At 36.4% G+C, this 19,646-nt stretch overlaps 3 protein-coding genes across 7 annotated transcripts; all 3 read left to right on the top strand.

Moving 5' to 3' along the window:
* Positions 1-1,459: 1,459 nt before the first annotated feature.
* On the top strand, positions 1,460-4,774 carry LOC113742727 (large ribosomal subunit protein uL30y). Of its 3 annotated transcripts, none has more exons than XM_027270655.2 (7): positions 1,460-1,654; positions 2,588-2,791; positions 2,856-2,953; positions 3,043-3,100; positions 3,964-4,043; positions 4,147-4,249; positions 4,334-4,774. In XM_027270655.2, the coding sequence occupies exons 2-7, from the start codon at positions 2,615-2,617 to the stop codon at positions 4,547-4,549; spliced, it is 732 nt and encodes a 243-aa protein (XP_027126456.1). In that variant the 5' UTR covers positions 1,460-1,654; positions 2,588-2,614; the 3' UTR covers positions 4,550-4,774. The 3 variants fall into 3 exon arrangements, with proteins under 3 accessions (XP_027126456.1, XP_027126454.1, XP_027126455.1); XM_027270653.2 differs by having other exon boundaries at positions 1,494-1,654; positions 2,613-2,791; XM_027270654.2 differs by having other exon boundaries at positions 1,513-1,654; positions 2,585-2,791.
* A 1,162-nt stretch (positions 4,775-5,936) lies between these two features.
* LOC113742840 (GATA transcription factor 28) lies at positions 5,937-10,892 on the top strand. 3 transcript variants are annotated; one of them, XM_027270843.2, is made up of 8 exons: positions 5,943-6,327; positions 6,545-6,898; positions 7,421-7,504; positions 7,597-7,730; positions 8,189-8,320; positions 9,389-9,494; positions 10,091-10,162; positions 10,264-10,892. In XM_027270843.2, exons 2-8 carry the CDS (start codon positions 6,545-6,547, stop codon positions 10,345-10,347), a joined length of 966 nt encoding a protein of 321 aa, XP_027126644.1. In that variant the 5' UTR covers positions 5,943-6,327; the 3' UTR covers positions 10,348-10,892. The 3 variants fall into 3 exon arrangements, with proteins under 3 accessions (XP_027126645.1, XP_027126644.1, XP_027126642.1); XM_027270841.2 differs by having other exon boundaries at positions 5,944-6,327; positions 6,439-6,898; XM_027270844.2 differs by having other exon boundaries at positions 5,937-6,898; positions 7,421-7,483.
* Positions 10,893-11,646: 754 nt separating this feature from the next.
* On the top strand, positions 11,647-19,563 carry LOC113742156 (mannosyl-oligosaccharide 1,2-alpha-mannosidase MNS2-like). Its single transcript, XM_027269896.2, has 14 exons — positions 11,647-12,457; positions 13,529-13,576; positions 14,068-14,262; positions 14,586-14,698; positions 15,326-15,391; positions 15,555-15,726; positions 16,115-16,204; positions 16,451-16,575; positions 16,788-16,853; positions 17,229-17,337; positions 17,432-17,530; positions 18,190-18,270; positions 18,388-18,558; positions 18,851-19,563. The coding sequence occupies exons 1-14, from the start codon at positions 12,287-12,289 to the stop codon at positions 19,097-19,099; spliced, it is 1,755 nt and encodes a 584-aa protein (XP_027125697.1). The 5' UTR covers positions 11,647-12,286; the 3' UTR covers positions 19,100-19,563.
* Positions 19,564-19,646: the final 83 nt, after the last annotated feature.

Here is a 19,646-nt window from a genome sequence, read left to right on the forward strand (position 1 = left end):
GAACTCGATGTATTGCTTATAAAACTTGAACTCAACTCACATTGGGTCAAGTTAAAATAAGCCTTATTGAATTCGAATAAAAAAGATTTGAAATTTCATTTTTCTTGACAAATTTTGAGTGAAAAGACATTATCGTCTTTTAAAAAATTTCATACAACTTAAAACATTTCATAAATTCAACTATATTTATGGGTACAAGGGTAATTTCATAATAATAATAATAATAATATAAAAAATTAAAAATAAAAAACCCGATTAGTCCCGACGAGCATTCAAGTTTTACTATTGGATACTTGAACTCGACTTATTAGGGCTATCGAGCTATTTGAACTTGATTCGAACTCGATCAACCTAAGTTCGAGTCGAGTTTTTGATCGATTACAATCTTACACACGAGGACATTGCAAAAACACATACAACTGGTCGATTCAATTTAGAATAGAACTTGAATATTGATAAAACAAAATTTGAGAAAAGTAAATAAGATTCGATCTTGAAATTTGATAAACAAATTGGGAATGAAAATTGTTTGGTCAATGTTTGCAAAAATTTTCCTTTTTAAACTTGAACATTTCTCCACCACTTTCTTACCTAGAGATAAGATTCTTTTTAACATATGGTAATGAAGAATAAATATCAACTCCCCTTCCCCTCGAAAACTTCATGCTCAATTGTGTTGGCAAATATACTTTTAATATCACAATAATTTTTCCGAATACAGCAAAGTTATTTCCAAAAAAAAAAGGTATCCTCCTCGAGTGAAACTTGTGTGATGATATTTGATTTGACATAAGAAGGGTAAGATAAGTTGATGTGACGTTGGTATGACTTTAAAGTTTAAATATTGATAATAAAAGGGATCGAAAATTATGATTAAAATTTTTAATTGTTTATCGAATCATTAGATCATTTAAACCGCGTGAAAGTTATTTATGGTGTGATTGAAAATAGCAGTCAAGTTTTTAAATTGCGAGTGTTTTTTTTTTTACAAGTGTCTAATGACCACTCATTGATGCACTTATATTATATTTAACTTATAATGTAAATATACATAATAATTATTATTAGGATTAATCTTTCTTACACTGACAGTATATACACTATCAACGTTTGATGAATGATAAATATGCAAAATTTGAATTTGAAATTCAACTTTTATACACATGTCATGAATCCAACGATGATAATGTATACACCGTCAGTGTAAGAAAGATTTATTCTAATTATTATCCTCATTTATATTTATCCACTTTTTTTGAATTAATTTTACTGTTCTAAAAATTTAACATCTCAAATATATTTAATGAGTGGATAGTGAACAATCGTAAAAGAAAAAAAAATAAATAACGTGAACAGTTGGACTAGGATAGTAAACAAGGAAGTTCGCACTCTAGCGAGCAGGCCCAACATGGTCAACTTAATTGTGGAATAAAGGCCGAAGCCCACTACCAATCATTGTGAGTTACACAGGCATCCTTACCTTGAAGGCGTTGTTGTGACCTGGGGATAGATTAGACGACGACCAATGATCGAGCCCAAAACTGCTGTACTATAAACCCTACTTCTTACTGGCTGTACCCAATTCATCCAGGAAGTGAAGCAGCAGCAGCAGCCTCCGGTTAGCAAGCAGGGCTCTCTCTCTCTCTCTCTGTCTGTAAGTTTCTAAGTCAGTTTTTTATTTCTATGCATCGTTAAAGGCAGAGAAGGTTTTAGAAATGAATCGTTCATAAAAATAACTTTCTTTTTTTTTTTGAAGAAAATGTTATCAAAGTTTGATACATCTTGGTATCGTATCTGTGTGAGATGGGGGGCTGCTGATTTTTACTGATTTAAGAATTCGACATTTACGTTGTGTTGTGTTGTTTTGTTCCTCTATATGCATTTCTTTTTACTTCTTTTATTTGTTTGGTTTTTTATTTTTATAGTTTTTGTTCCCAAAAACTGCGCACATCTGATGTTTGTGTTGGACTTAACAACCTGGTGCCCCCAGTTTTTTTTTTTTTTTTTTGAAAAAATGCCTTCTGATACCACAGCTTATGATCGTTACTTTCTGGGTTTTATTTCTTCGTAGCCTTAGTGGTTATTGATTTCCGAAAGCATGCATTTAAAAAATAATAATTTGTGGTGTCATCTTTTCATTATTACCATTTGCAGGATATATTCTGAGTTTGCTGCTAAGCATGTATTTATTGTCAATGGCCGAGTGTTGCATCTAATTTTGTCTTCTTTCCGTTCATGCAATCGAAGAAACCGTGTGAATTTTTCTCACTCATTAATATTGACTGTTATAGTAGTTGGATGCTGAGGGTGCAGGGTCTGGTGATTGTACTTGTGGCAAATGCAACATCTGCAGTTTTATCACCCACTAGTTTCCTAGTGGTGAACTATATGCTATACTCGAAGTTACATGTGACAACACTTTCTTGCTTCTTCACCACCTATTATTATGTAAATTCATGTATTACCCTCGAATTGCACACGTCTTTCCTTGAGAATGTGGATCGAGTAGCACCAGCGTTTTGGTTTGACAATTATGTTCTCTGACTTTGATTATTTTTTTATGCTTTTCAACATGATTGTTTAGCAGCACGTTTTCCCCTCTTCTTACACAGAGATGGCTGAAGAACAAGCAAAGGGAGTCCCGGAGTCAGTATTGAAGAAACAGAAGAGAAACGAAGAATGGGCATTGGCCAAAAAGCAGGAATTTGAAGCTGCTAAGAAGAAGAACCTTGCCAACCGCAAGCTCATCTACAACCGAGCTAAGCAGTATGCTAAGGAGTACGCCGAGCAGGTAGCCTTTTCTTACTTTCATGGGACCTTTGACATTGTACTCAAAACTTGTTATTTCTGTTCAGCAAAGGGAGCTTATCAAGTTGAAACGTGAAGCAAGGTTGAAAGGAGGCTTTTATGTCAACCCGGAAGCGAAGTTGCTTTTCATTGTTCGCATTCGAGGGTATGTATTAATATTTGATTTATCAACCAAGTTTGCTTTGCTAGTTCTGAATGAGTTAAAAAAAAATATTCTAACTTTGTGTATTGCAGTATCAATGCTATGCATCCAAGGACCAAGAAGATTTTGCAGCTTCTGCGCCTGAGACAGGTGATTTGCGGATATATACCTGTGTTGGCTCATTGCTCTTGTTTAATAGTTTAGAAAGCTTTATGTATAAAATAATTCTGGCAGGATCTAGGGTGGTTGTGTTTTTAGTTATTTCTACCAAGTTGAGAAATGACTTGACAAATAATTTCAGTTTCTAGTTAATTGCAACTAGTTGAGAAACGACTTTTTGTCCCTGATACATGTTGAGGGTTAAGTTCAGAATGCTCCTGTCATCCAAGTTTCTGAAAATAACTGTGAAATTGTAAGTTCCATTAGATCATTCTCCAACTGCTCAGCTGCATGATTTTGGTGTCATTAGGCAATGCACGGGCAGTTTGCTGATATGCGAAATTTGTACCATTGATCTGCAGTTGATTTGCTGATTTATTTGGTTGGTGATGAATCATCACCTGTATCAGCCTAATCACAGCTTTGTCATTGTTGAACTAAAGCAATGTGCATTTGGCTTTTTAAGGAGCTGGAGGAATTTTGTAGCATTAAAACAGTCATTTATTCATTTCTAACTCAATGAGACATTGGCAACCATAAGTTATTCCCAGATTTATTGTTTCATACATTTTCCTAGGGGCTTTTTATTCAATGATTAATGCATGATCATCCTGATTAATTTGATAGCAATAACAAGGAATGACAAGTTTGGAGCATTTATCTTAGAAAAACACTATACTGGGGTGATTGGTTTGGACTTTGGACTCTCCTAGTCCTTGCCTTAGTGAGATTTCGACCTATTTGATTTGTTTTTCGTTTTGGTTTCTGGTGTTTATTCTTTAGGTATGTACATAATTTTATTGTCTGCCTTTTTGCCATTTTGATTTCTTCACTGTTGTGCTCTTCCTCTGCAGATATTTAATGGTGTATTCCTAAAGGTTAACAAGGCAACGCTGAATATGCTACACCGAGTTGAGCCTTACGTTGCTTATGGGTGGGTTCTCACTTGCAATTCTGTGCACTTACACATATGTATATGTTGGTGGTGTTCTGGGCGTATTGACAGCTGAAAATTCTTTGCTTTTACTCATTGGCAGATACCCCAACTTGAAGAGTGTTAAGGAATTGATTTACAAGAGAGGCTATGGCAAGGTAAACAAGCAGAGAATAGCATTGACTGACAACTCAATCATTGAACAGGTACTTTGTTTCTGAACTATGCCACATGTTCTGTTCTCCGTGTTGATTTCCAGAGGCGTTGCCAACCTGTGCTTTGTGTGACAGGCTTTGGGAAAACATGGTATTATCTGCATTGAAGACCTTGCCCATGAGATCCTGACAGTTGGACCTCACTTTAAGGAGGCAAACAATTTTCTCTGGCCATTCAAACTTAAGGCGCCTCTTGGTGGCTTGAAGAAGAAGAGAAATCACTATGTTGAAGGAGGCGATGCTGGCAATCGTGAAGACTATATCAATGAACTTATCAGGAGAATGAACTAGATTGATTGTAGTAATAAATGAATCATTGTTACAATTTTGGAGGTCCTTTCCGATGGATTTTTAAGTTTATGCACAACTCCTTTTGTAGACGTGATTTAGCATCGTATTTAGATCAATTTTTTATTTTCATCTTTTAATTGTCACCTTAAAGCAACTTTGGTGTACCTTAGATTTTGTGAGAATTTATGGTGATTTTGTTCTCAATGCTATTGCCCTATTCGAGAATTCTGGTACTGGTAGTACTCTGTTGGATGGGGGTTTTTGCGGTTTTCTTTGTGCGAGTGGGTTCTTTTTTTTTTAGATAATTGTGTTGATTTATTTTTATCACTTCTACTTTAGATGATTGATTATTAACAACACTTTGATATAATCATCATTTCAGAGTTTGAGATGTGGCACATCCTTAAGATTTCTTGAATTGTTTATGGGTAATTATACTTTTAAAGAGATTAAATTTTGTTATGCTTAATTATACATTTGAGCTTTTCTAATTTCACATTGCCATACTTAGTGTATTATTCAATGCAAGAATAATCCATTGAATACTATTATTGCATTGCGGCCGGGGGATGCAAGAGTTTTCAGTAAATTTTAGCAGTAGACATGCATATACACACACGCACACACTAGCAAGGTCTCAATGCCCGCCCGCCCTCCCTAAAGTGTTCAAGGGCAACAAATTTTGAAGGATTATTTATGAGTTGAGTGTCATGTGTAAATATATTATAAAGAGTATCTTAATGTATTGCTTTCGTTAATAAAGGAAAAAAATTCGTTGCGATAAAAATCAAGTATTAATGTATAAATAAAATAGGTAGAAAAAGTGCATGTTATGGTTTGTGACGATTCCAGTTGATTTATACAGGTTTAACTGATGCTAAATATTTTAAAATAATTTAAAATATCATTAAATATTAATTTATTAATGAATAAAAGTGTTATGGTTTGTGACGATTCCAGTTGATTTATACAGGTTTAACTGACGCTAAATATTTTAAAATAATTTAAAATATCATTAAATATTAATTTATTAATGAATAAAAGTGAAAGAGAAGAATGTACGTCGCATTCAATGAATGCATTTTAATTAAATGAATGCATATATATATATATATATATTTATATATATTTGAATGAATACTTAGCTGGTTTTAAAATTAAATGAATGCATTTTAATTTGTTGGTATTGAAAGAAAGAAAAAGTTAATTGAACATGATGGTGAATCATGATGCTAGTAATTTACTTTGGAAAGAAATGGTAGTGTGGGAGTAATTGTCAAGGCTTTTCATAATTGTCAAGGTAGTGTGAGAGTTGTTGTTAGGGATGAATATCTAATAAGTAATAACTACTACCACTGCCAGTGGCAGCAGTGGAGTATTTCATCATTTTATCACGTACTACTGCTACTATAATAATAATAATAATAATAATAAAAGGTGTAAAACACCCCTTAGACGCCAAAAGCGGCTGAAATTAAATTTTGGTAGAAAGAAATTGATTGAGAATGAGATCGCAGGCCCTCGCACATAATTGCATCTGTAAACCCTAGAATTTGATTCAATGTAACGTCGAGCTCCCCCCAACTCTCCTGTACCCAATCAATCACGGCCGTTAATCTTTCAATTCCAAGATCGACGTCATCCTGCCGGTAACAGTCGGAGATTATTCCCATTCTTTTTTTTTCTTTTTTTTTTTTAAAGACTTGCATTTCGCCATTTGGGAAACTCCCGAGGCTTGATTTTTCGCTGAATCTACCCTCCGCTCGGATGCTAATTTTGTAAGCACATATCTAAGTTTCTGTTTCTTTCTTTTTATTTTTCCCACCAATTAATATGCCTGTAAAATTTGTGTCTTTTTTCCCCCCCTCTTTCTGGTGCTTTTGGAAAAGCCAATTTTAAATAAAATAAATAAATAGAAAAAGAGGTGAATTGGTTGTGCTCACAGACGAGAATATTAGCTGAGGTGTTGGTTTTGGAATAAATTTGAGAGTGAAGATGGAGGGTGGAGGCGGAATACATGGAGGCCAAGCGGGAACGATGCACCAGCAAGTTCATTACTTGGAAGAGGAAGATCATCATCATCATCATCATGTCCTGCACCATATGGGTAATGGTGGCCATATAATGAACCATCATGGTGATGAGCATGAAGATACTGGTAGTGGTGCAGTTGTTGGTGGAAGTGAATGTATGGATGCTGATGTTTCAACTGATCAGGCGACTTTATCGGATAACCATAGTGCTTTGGTGCCTCCTGGTGCCAGTGGCAGCATTACTAATGACAATAATCAGCTCACACTCTCTTTTCAGGGCCAAGTTTACGTCTTTGATTCTGTCTCTCCCGAAAAGGTAGCTCCCCTTCTTTTACCCTCTTCTTACCGGTTCTCATACTCAAGTCAATCATTTTTTTGCTTTTTGCCCTTGTGTTTCTGGCTCTTCATAAAGATTGCCACAAAGGAATTTTGTTACTTGATGAAAAAGTGTGATCCTTTTGTTTGCATGCCTTTGCATCCTTCTGCTGCAAAAGTGCTTGAAGAACTTTGCCTCAAAGATCGAAGATGTCAGGTGTAGATTAACTTGAAAGTTGTGGAGCAAGCATAGCTGCAGTATTACTGTTTTTTTAATCCAGGCAAAGTCCCCTCTCTGCCCCCCCCCCCCCCCCCCACAACAACAAACAACCCACCCACAAACGGAAACAAAGACGTTTAGTTAGCATATACCACATTATGAGTTGATTCAATGAATTTGAGAGACAGTTGTATGTAATCAGGCGAAAGGTTTTGTATTATAACTCTACTTTGGAGTGCGCCTTTCTTTGTCGTATGATTGATGTATAGAGGGAATGTGTTGACTCTCTTTCATTTGCTTCAGGTTCAAGCTGTGCTTCTTCTGTTAGGGGGTCGTGAAGTCCCTTTGAATGTGCCTACTAACCCAGTAAGCACTCATGGTAATAGGGTATGGATACAACGTCTACGTCTCCATTATTATGTATAATATGTATATTTTTTTTATTTTTATGCTACCTGATTAATCATCAATATGAACAGGGCATATCTAGCACTCCAGAGAAGTTCAATGTGCCTCAGAGGTTAGCTTCATTGATCAGATTTCGGGAGAAGCGGAAAGAACGAAATTTTGACAAGAAAATTCGTTACACTGTTCGTAAAGAGGTTGCTCTTAGGTATGACGATCTTTGTTCTCCTCTGCAGCCATTAAATTCATATAAAATCAGCTTAAGCAAATATAGTCCCTCATCAAGATTTAGTAAAAACCAGTTCACTTCTTGCTCCAAAATAAGGGAATCCAACATCTATGAGCTTCATTTTAGTTGTCCTTTTATATATCTTGTTTTCCATTGAGGTTAATCACTTGGACTATATGAGTATATTGCATTTATAGAACCAGCATATTGTACACTTATACTTCTTGTCCATGTTGTATACTTCATTGCGAGTGGTGCTTATTGAATTGTGCCCAATTGTATGATGGGATTGGCATGATTAAGTTGATTCTTGAGGTTGCATGTCTCTGTAAACTTTCCTGTACCTTGTGTTGACCATAAATGTTTGGTTTTTGAAGTCCGATTTTGATATATGAAGTTTTTGAATGTCTGGCTTAACTGATTTTGTCGCTTTGCAGGATGCAACGGAATAAAGGTCAATTTACATCTTCAAAACCCAGTAATGATGATGCTGCATCAGCTGCTTCAAGCTGGGATTCTAATCAGAATTGGGGTTTGGATGCCAGTGCATCCCAAAATCAAGAGATTTCGTAAGTTTTCCTCTCATGTTAACTTTTTGCTTAGCCATCACTCCTGGTGTTTATCTTTGTTTCTTTCTTCTCTGTTTGATGATGGTTGGGTTCTCTCCCAGTATTTGTGCATATGTTTATTTTAATGGTATTGTGGTAACAAGATTTTCAACCTCACTTGTCTGCCTCTTTGTTTTAAAGTATGACCATCTATGCTTCTATCGCTTTCATTTTTTCTTGTCCTCTTTTAACCTTGGAATAAAATTCTCTCAGTCATGTTATTATAAGGAAATTAAATAAAATTGCATAGATAATTACCTCTATATCTCAAAGAACACACGTTATATATACTTGAACCAACTTGTGGCAAGATTTTAGATTTTTTAATTTTATTTTTACATATCCATTTTTCTTTAATCCTTCGCACTTTTTTATCACCAGAAATGAGAAAAACAAAAAAAGTCCAGTTGCGGAGCTCTCTTGGTATGGTAAAAGTACATTGTTCCCCAGGTCACATTGTCACATTTTAGATCCTTTATCAACTTAAACAGTTGATTTGCAGGCCTTTATGGGCATTCTTATGCCAAGTATTTGGGTTACGGGTTAGCATGAACTTAAACATATCCTTATATCTTGATAAGCTGGACAGCTTTAATCTCCTTTCGTTGATGAAAAGAGGATGCTCAATTTAGATGTGAAACTTCAAACCTTTCTCTGCAACCTGGATAGAAACTTGAAAGTTGTTGGCTTAATGACCAAGTAAACTAATGTTTGGCTACAACAGTTGTTGTTTAGAACCTGGAAAGGGCCCTAAGAGCTTATATTGTTTCAATATTAAGATTGTTTAGTTGGACTTTCTGTTGTATGAGTAATGAAAAAAATTGCCATTCAATGATTTTGAATTTTTGAATCCAATGAGAATGTTGAATTTGGACAACCGCGGACTTTGTTCCTGCTACTTGATTGATTAGAGACCGGGGTCCTACGAATATTTTTATTTTACTTCCAGTTCTTGGATGTAATTATCTTATTAATTTGATTATTGACATGTTCTGAAATTGAACTGTAACATTAGTTTGTTTATGCCAGCTGTCGGCATTGTGGGATCAGTGAGAAATCTACTCCAATGATGCGCCGCGGACCTGAAGGACCTAGGACTCTCTGTAATGCATGTGGACTTATGTGGGCGAATAAGGTTGTGTTGGTTGTTTCCTTCTCTCCCCCCCCCCTTCTCTCTCTCTCTCTCTAATATTTGGCATATCAAATGCGTTTTTGTGCCACAGTTGTTTGAACACTCTCCTCAGATGATTTCTTTTCTTATATTTTTGTTATTTCACGTATCATCTTGTGCTTGCTAGTTAATCGTCTCGGTTGTGGGCTTATATCTTCACTTGTGCCAGCTTTCTGTCTTGATGTCTGTATGAGTTCCTTGTAAAATGTGCATTGTTTTTTCACATTTAAAATATCTGGCGGAGTTCCTTGTAAAACGTGTATTGTTCTTTGACACTTGGGTATTGCCAGCTTATGCTGGTACCATCATTTAGAGTTCTCACTGCTTAATGCTAGGGCTTTTTTTTTTTAATTTTATATTTTTCCTCTCTATATCTCTCTAATAGCTGGCTTTTTTCATGAATAATCACTGATTGTGAAGTTTCTAGGTTAATGTTGAATTTTGTTGGCACATTTGTTTATGGCTTGGGACACCATGCTTTTAGTTGATCGAATAAATCTTATAATTGTTGATTGCTATTAGGGTGTGTATTACTCATGTTACGTGTTTGCTAATTGAAGGGAGCTTTGAGGGACCTCTCAAAGGGGGCTGGTGTGCAGGGACCAAATTCTTCGCTTAACCAGAGTGATGAGGTGGGCAAGGGTTCTATTTAAGTTATATTATTTGATTTTTGCAACTTTTACCATGTTTACATTCAACTTTCTGTCGCGTTTCGAATTTGTGTTTTTGGCAGAACGGAAATTTCAAAGCTGATGAAACGGGTATCAGAGTTGCGGGAAACGGAAATGGAAACGGAAACGGAAACGACTCGTCATGACCACGTTCCCGATCTTGTGACCATGACCAGAAATGTACGCTAGACTGGGTTTGATGAGCCGATAGAGCGTCTGGAATTAATTGTGTTGCGCAGAGACTTTACTTTGGAGTTACGGCTTTGGATGTTTGTCGTCCCCGAGTTATCATCTCTGTATCTGTATGTGCCGAGTTTAGTTGTTTCACTCATCGGATCTTTTCGTTGGTTTATTTTAAGGCTCTTCATATTTTCATGCTATGTTAGTTTACTTTTATTTAGAACAGCCAGCTCTGTGTTGGGTGTCTGATGAGAAAAGGAGGAAAAGCATATAATATAAGCTTTGGATGGATTAGCTGGTTGTGCTGTGAACGTTGAAGCACTGGGCATTGGCAGAAGTAGAAACCCCTTTTTGGTTGTGACAATAACAAATCCCACACTGTTTATTTGTGGTGATGGGCATGGCTTCCTTGCTGTAATTTACCAGCGATCTGATCTCTTGTGATGGTTGATATTTTTTTTTTAAAAAAAAAAAAGAAAGAAACCCTGGAAATGGTTGATATTTAGTATAATATGCTTTTATTATTTCATAGAATAGAGAATTCGACCAACCAAATGGAAAAATGATTGATGTTGGTGGGTGTCATGTGTGAAGATTTAAGTAACCGGAGCATGACGTTGTTCACAAGAAAATCGAATTGAAGCGGTGTGGATGATGGTAGCTTACTCCAGAAAAATTTTTACGTGTTTTGTGAATATGTTTTTCAATAATTTTTTACCTTTTATATATATATATATATATATATGTATATTACTAATTTGTTACCATATATTTTTTTTAACAAAAATTTCAAAAAATTAGCAATCCAAAGGGGCCCTGAACGACTGGAAATTCAGCCGCAGGAGGGATCGTATTCATATGGAATAGTCAGTCTTTGGATACAGTCAAAGATAATAGTCACTGATGCTTATTTGGCAACATCTAATTGGGGGTGCTCTGGAAACATCTAATTTGTAACTTTTGGCTGCGAGATGCTTAGTGCTTAACAATTAGTAATAGTTTGAGTTTGAGGGGCAGTTAACAGTTAGTTAATTAATTAATATAGGACAAATTTTCAACCCGAAATTTAGTAGCTAGTTTGGGAGGATGGGAATGAAAAGAAAAGAAAAGAAAAGAAAAGAAAAGAAAAGAGAGAGCATTTGCCACGGTGCCTGCCTGCATTTGCTAATTTTAGTAGTACTACTGTCCCAGCAGGGTAAAACATATATTATTGTTATTTTTTATATTTTATTATTAGTAGTATAAAAAAGCAGTGGCGTGGTGGTGGGGTGGGTTGAAATTGAATGGGGTGGGTTGAAATTGAATGATGCCTGCCAAAGTCAAGTCGTGAAGTCTTGGTGGTAGAAGGAGTGGTTAAGCCGTTCTGGCGGGCGAGTCGCTCTAATTTCAGTCTGTTGCGGTGGCGGTGGTGGTGATCCGGGTCAATCTGAATTCCTTTTCTGGTTCTGCAGACGAATTCTTGGACCTGAGCCGGCCGTATAACTAACATTATACTCCCACTAATAAATAATAATCTCTCTGTTGGAGGAGCCGCGAGAGGAGACCAACACCCAAAGAAGAGATCTCGCTCCAGCTGCTGCTTTTTCCAGACCCTTCTTTCTTCTTCCGCCCGATCCACTTCTCCTTTTCTTTGCTTCACAATTCTTCCTCCTCCTTTTCTCGATTCCTTCCGTTTCTTTCTTTATATACTATATAATATTTACTCAAAATCTTATATTTTTTATTGTTTTCCCCTCCATTTTATCTCCGATGACCCCGACCAGAAAACAACACAAAAATTAGGAAGGAGCCATAATTTGATTTCAAAATTGTTATACTACTACTACTGCTGCTTCCCGATTACTTCCAAATAAAGTAGTCCTAGTAGTAGTAGTCGTCGTCGTATAATCAATAACGAATAGGGAAATGGGAAGGAGTAGATCATCATCGTCATCGTCGGGGACATCCAACCGCTGGAGATACTTCAATCCGGCCTATTACCTCAAGCGACCTAAGCGAATGGCTTTGCTGTTTATGGTTTTTGTCTGCGCCACTTTGGTCGTCTGGGATCGACATACTCTTGTCCACGACCACCAGGTATCGCACCCTCATCCCCCTCCTATCCTATCTTCCCCGCCAATTTACCGACTAAACTAAAAGATTGCACCTTTCGCTTTGTTTTTTTTTCTCTCTTTTTGTTATTGCTTATTTTCGGTCGTGTTGCAGGTTAATTCATATTTCTGTTGCCGCCATGAAAATCAATCTGAATTTGCTTGCCTTAGGGGTAGCTCTTCTTTTGTTCTCAAGTTTCTTGCTTTAATTTGCTTGCTTCCTGCATTCCCCCAAGGAATCAACCTTCACTTATGACCCATGAGTAATTTATCTGACTTGCTTTCATAAAATTCTCGTCTTTGACATCAAAGTTCAATTCTTTTTAATTCATCATATTACGTGCGATTTGCACTCTACGTCATCACATTTTGACACAGTGTCGGAAAGTGGCGGTGATAAGTGTATGCTCATTGCTTCGTTGCTTTTGAAGCTCAGATGCTATCAAATGCATCTTTGATAGGTTCATACACTTAAAACCACTGTTCCCAATTTCTCTTCTTCTCGAGGAGGAGTCCCATGAAATTAGAGTTACGTTGCTCTTTTAATTCCTCTTATGCTAGTAGATAGTCCGTGTAACTGTAAAGATATATCGAAAACAATTGCATGAAAGCTTCTTTTGATTCTAACAGAATCTTGTATGCTTCGTTTGGGATTAAAATCAGTTCATTCTAAATACGTCGTAATTCACCCAAGAAGACATTAGTATTTTTGTCCTATATCTCCCTTTGCAAAAGTCTTTTAACATTTTGAGAGCTACTTGAGCACTCTTTTTATACATCGTGGTACCATTTTGGCGTTGCTCTTGTAATTGCGTGCTGAGAAACAATTTACATCACTCGACTTTAGAGACAATTATCTCTCTAGCGGGACAAAAGATAAAAGAACTGCCTTGTTTTGGAACCCTTTTCCCATGCTTATGTGGTGAATGAAATTATATTGCATACCTGTCTTTTTCTCTGTGCTTTATAATGAGGTCTGTAATTGAATTATGATATATTTTTCCAGGGAGATAATTTCCCTTTGCATGCTTCTGAGTAAGCTCTTTATATGTTGCAGGAAAAGGTCTCCAAGTTGAATGAAGAAATTATTCATCTGCAAAATTTGGTAATGATTTCTCCTCAATTTCCTTGTAGATTTATATTTTTCTTCTTTTGCTCCTCTTCATGATTCAGCCTTTCAGATGCCCTGGCACATGTTCTTGCTCTGTTCATTAGGACTTGATATGGCTTGCTTTAAGTCTTTGATATAAATGCTTAGTTATTCAGAACCTTCTCTTGTGCTCCTCATGTTTTGGCCTTATTTGAATTAGCACAAGCTTTATATGCTTGTTGTTTCTCTGGTTTCAGTGAAGCTGTGCAAATCTAATCTGGTTGTGTTAGCGGAGGCGCCAAGTACAAAAGTCATCAGTTATTGAACTTCATTATTTTATTGAAGAATTGCTTATTCGTGCTGATTGTTTTCCGATTTTTGTAATCCTGTACAAGTACTTTTGTTGTGCCAATGAATGAATTCTTAGGTGCTTTCTTCCCAATTTATTTTCTACGTTTTCACATTTTGTTTGGATTTTTCTGTAAAGATTTTATTTGTGCATGCAGTTGGAAGAATCAAAGAATGGTAATGCTGTTCAAAGTGAAAAGTTCAACTTCGATCACAAAAGTAGTGGTGCAAGGAGTGGAAATGATGCTGCAAAGGACCCTGTGGCTACTCAGCGAAGAGAGAAAGTGAGAGATGCTATGATACACGCGTGGAGTTCTTATGAAAAATATGCATGGGGCCATGATGAACTTCAGGTACTGGTTACATTCCTGCTAAATGGACATTAACTTAAACTAAGCTAGTCTGCAGATTGATGCTGGCTCTGGAGCTTTAGTTCATATCTGGTCTAATTGTGACTGATTCGAGAATTGTTGAAGTTCTGTCATCCTTGTTGAAGCTGCCAACTTCATGTTACTTTCTTCAGCATCTTGCATTTTTTGTGGACAGTTTTGAGTTACAAGAGGGAAGAAAAGATATAAATGGTCTTTGGTTTTGATTTAAAACCAAAGTGATCATATTAAAGTAGTCCTTTGTGTATAAATTTTATTATTAAGTTGTAGATTCTTTTCTCTATTAGCCACAAACCAAGAATGGGGTTGATAGCTTTGGTGGCCTTGGAGCAACTTTGATCGATTCTCTTGATACGCTGTATATAATGGGACTGGATGAACAATTCCAAAGAGCCAAAGAGTAAGTATAATCCCCAAAAAAACATCTAGTTGAATGTTTGTTCTCATCTAATCTGTTTTGATTCAGTTGATTTAGTTTACCTCTCACTTTTTGTATTTGTTTCTTGAATGGCCTCCATGCTACAGAAATTTCATTACTGTTGCAACACAGGTTTTGAAGAGCCTATTGGAACACTAAGTGAATTCTGACTTCTAATCAACTTATATGCCTGCAGTAAAATTTAGCTGTTAAGAGTCCCCAATGTGTTACCCGGGTGACGATGTGGAAGGGGCAAATAGGAGATAGGAATGGGGATTAATAGCTATTATGATTTACCGACAAATAAGTTATCTGAGTTATAATGTGGAGGAAGCAAATAGAGACACAAATGGGGATTATTAGCTGTGATTAGCTACAAATTTTCTTAAATATGATGTGGTTAACTCCTTAAAGTAGTGTACGTTGCACCCAGAACTAGCTTGATGGGCACATAGATACATTATGTCGAATAAAGAAAATTGCTTTCCTTCCCCCCTCCTGAAAGTTTTACTGTAGTAAGGTGATTTTTTAATTGCAAAGTGTCTTTAATCGGTAAGTATTTGCTTACCCATTTTTCCTATCTAATCTTATCTGGTCATTTGGTGGCAGGTGGGTTGCAAATTCCTTGGATTTTAACAAAAACTATGATGCAAGTGTGTTTGAAACAACCATAAGGTTGCTTTATAAGGTTTAATGTTTCGTGTGTTTTTAGTTTTGTGTTTTCATCTTTTCCTTATAAGTTTTAACTTCTGAAATTCTTGTCAACTTTCTAAATGGAGGTAGACAAGACATTCATATTACTGATGCTTACTTGTGAATGTTTCATAACAAAATCCAGAGTGGTGGGAGGACTTCTCAGTTCATATGATCTGTCTGGGGATAAGGTTTTCCTTGAAAAGGCTCAGGATATTGCGGATAGGCTCCTGCCTGCATGGGACACACCTTCTGGCATTCCTTATAACGTTATTAACTTGGCTCACGGGAATCCGCATAATCCTGGATGGACTGGTGTAAGTTGATACATATCTTAATTTGTTTCCTGTTTCATGAAACATTTAGACTCAAGTTCATTGTCCAACTGTGCCTTTTGCTATACTTGTAAGCAAAACAAAATTGTTGTGGGTCCTTTCAAGACTCAGCTGCACGATATAATAATAGCAATACCTGCCACAATAATGATCTGAATATTCCCTGCTTCTTCACAATTATATAATGGCAATTGAGCTTTACATTGCTCTTATTAATCCTGGCTTGCTTTCCATTTAAATCATGTATCTCCCAATCAACTTCTGTATCTCTACTTCTCTGCATGAACTACTTGCATTGTCTCTGTTCATTGTCATGTCTATGCCTTGAGTATGCATATGACGCATTGTGTAAAACTTTACCTCTTCTCAGGGTGATAGTATTTTAGCTGATTCTGGCACAGAGCAGCTGGAGTTTATTGCTCTTTCTCAAAGGACTGGAAACCCAAAGTATCAGCAGAAGGTATCCAAAAAATAGCCCCATACACTTTCAAGTAATTCGCTCCCCCATTCCCCCCTTTCCTTCTTCTGCGTGTCTGAGAGAGACAAAGAGAGATGAACATTTTGTGGAAGTTTTAATAGTCAAAGTGTATATTAAGATTTTATGGTGCTCGAACAAGAAAGGATATTGGCTGAGTTAGATAAGGATAGACCTTTTTTTCCAATAAGTTTCTGACAGACAGCTGATGATTGATATCTGTTACTTCAGGTGGAGAATGTTATTTTAGTTCTTAATAGGACCTTTCCTGCTGATGGTTTGCTTCCCATCTATATTAATCCCCAGAGGGGCACAACATCCTATTCTACCGTCACTTTTGGGGCTATGGGGGACAGGTACAATCTATTCAATATGTTTACATTCCTTAGCAGTACTTGCTTAGTATATATCTCATAATCTATAGATAGCATTTGTTTTTCATTTAGGTCCCTTCAAAGTTCTCTTCTGTGTATCTCCTTTCCATGGCTTTGACAATATACTTTTTTCTTTTCTTTACTTCGTATTATTTGTAATTTGAATAATAATGGTAAAAGCTCCTCTTTGGCAGCTTTTATGAATATTTACTCAAGGTGTGGATACAAGGAAACAGAACTGCTTCTGTAAAGCATTACAGGTAACCATTGGCATTTCTTTCCTTAGATGTATCGATCTTTTCCCAAAAGGCATACTTTCTGCAAAGCATTCACATTTCTATTTTGATGTTAATGTGTGTGTGTGTCTATATATATATAGACTCGTATCAAAGTGTGTCGACTATCCTGAGAAAATACAGGTAAAAGAAAAGTCACGTATATGTGATTTGAAAAAAGTATTATGAGCTCAAAGTGAGAGACTAATGACATTGAGGTTTGATGTACGTATTACTCATTGCATTGTTGTTGAGCATGGGGTAGATTTCTTTACTTTGCTGTCTTAAGTTCTTTTTCACACTTTGAGATAAACTTAGAATATCCTGGAGAAGTAACTCTTTTCATGAATCTGCAAGCAGAGAAATGTGGGAGACATCAATGAAAGGTCTTTCAAGCTTGGTTAAGAGAACTACCCCTTCGTCCTTTGCATATATCTGTGAGAAGATGGGAAATTCTCTAACTGACAAGGTGACGTATGAACTTGCAAGTACTAAATATCCTAATTGTTTTGTGCAGGAGTAATTATTAATTTATAGTATTTGTCTTTCAAAATTATGTGCAGATGGATGAATTAGCATGTTTTGCTCCGGGAATGTTAGCTCTAGGGTCTTCTGGTTATGCTTCTGATGAGTCTCAAAAGTTCCTGTCACTGGCTGAAGAGGTGAATGTGTACTTCAGTCTTTAAGTGATTCATAATTTCATGTTCTGTATAGGCCTCCTCAAACAGTTGTCATCGTGAAACTTTGATATAGTGTTGAATGGATACTTAAGATTGTAGTGGTCTATTAGACCACATTATAGGCTTGTTTAACTCCAATTGTTGCCTAAATTTAATGTAGGAAGCAACTATTATTGTTATATTTTTCTTTTAATTTATGTATTATCTCCAATATGCAACGAGCTTAACATGAATACCTATTTTTGCCCTTAATTGATTATTGCTACTCGCATTTGTAATGTGACTTTCTTGTCTTAATATGTTTGTCTCCTTGTGGGATGTGCATTGTGGAGTTTTGCGAGTCTGAGAAACTTTTGTGTTGGCTATTACTCATTGAGCATTGGTTGGTTGACTTGCTTTAGAATAATAGTTTCACTGTTCTATGTTACCTTTTTGCATGCAATACATGGCCTCACAGCCTTTTCATGTGGGGTGCTTTTGTTTTCTATTTTGCAATTTTTTGATTGGCAACGAGGTGGATCAAACTCTCAGAATCTTCAGTTCATGAGAATTGTTGTGCATGCCATTATTTTCCTGTTAATCTTGACTTGACAGAGTGGTTAACCTCTATGATTGACTGTCAACTTTTTGGCTTTGTACAGCTTGCTTGGACATGTTATAATTTCTACCAGTTAACACCAACAAAACTGGCTGGAGAGAATTATTTTTTCAATGCAGGACAGGTTACGTTCTTATATCCTGGGATTTTAAAACTTTTGCAATTTATGTTTTAAGCTTTATGCCCGGGAAAGGAACTCACTCTGATACTTGCCATGGTTTTTCTCATCCGACATTAATAGGATATGAGTGTGGGAACATCTTGGAACATATTGAGGCCTGAGACAGTTGAATCACTCTTTTACCTGTGGCGTTTAACTGGCAATAAGACATATCAAGAGTGGGGCTGGAACATATTTGAAGCATTTGAGAAGAACTCACGCACAGAGTCAGGATATGTTGGATTAAAGGATGTAAGCTTTCCCCAATCATGACATCAGATTAGTCTAGTTCTTTTGAGCTACAAGTGTTTTTACTTCTTGTTTTTACTGTGGCGTATACTGTGGAAGCAATTGCATTTCATTTTAAGCTACATAGTGCTTTTGATGTAAACAATGACGTAAAGGTATCATCGGAAGATGCTGTTTCATTGTGCAAACTTTTTTTTTTTTTTTTTTTTTTTCTAATTCTGGGTTGTTTTCATGAATGCATGCTCTTCCATATGCTTAATAACTTGGAACCGAATTAATTTGCTGATATTGTCAGGTGAATACTGGGGTAAAAGACAACATGATGCAGAGCTTCTTTCTGGCAGAGACGCTGAAGTACCTGTATCTTCTTTTCTCACCTTCATCAGTAATATCACTCGATGAGTGGGTGTTCAACACCGAAGCACACCCTATAAAAATAAAAGCCCGGCATGACGAAGTTGTGAAGTCGTCTGGTGGAGATGGACTACATAAACCTGACAGAAGATCCCGCGCTAGGAAAGAAGGTCGTTTTGGCGACCACTAAAGTTTTTGAATGAAGTTTTTATTATTCCCGACATTGAAGTCTATTCTGGACTTAGACATGAGCTGCAGAGTAGTCCATTGGTATTAGAGAGCTTGAGCAGTAAAGAAGCCGTTTTGGGTTCCGGGTCAAGGAGGACATTAGAGACAATAGTTTGGTCGACCAATTATTCCAGTTGGTGAGAGCTCACTGTACGTCATAGGTATAGATGCTGGTGCTTCATTGTTGTTGATGGGATGAATATGTAACCTAGGAAGAGGAGGATAGAGTGGTTTTTTGAATTGTGTCTTCACTTGAAACTTAAAAAAGGATAGTCGTGGCTCCCCCAGATGGGGAAGTTTTGGGCTGGGATTAAAAAGAAATTGTAATTTTGCTGGAATGAAAGGACATGATAAAAGACAGGAGAAATTTAGTTGTAACAGCTCAAATTTGTGTTTCTGAAATTAGATTTCATATTTTGTTCTTCAGTATTGTGAACTTTAATGAAATTCCCTTGTGCTGATTGGCGATTGGGACTGGTGGGTGGGTGGGTGGATGTTGCTAGTCTCTA

The sequence above is a fragment of the Coffea arabica genome, chromosome 4e (assembly GCF_036785885.1).
Source record: "Coffea arabica cultivar ET-39 chromosome 4e, Coffea Arabica ET-39 HiFi, whole genome shotgun sequence".
NCBI lineage: Eukaryota > Viridiplantae > Streptophyta > Magnoliopsida > Gentianales > Rubiaceae > Coffea > Coffea arabica.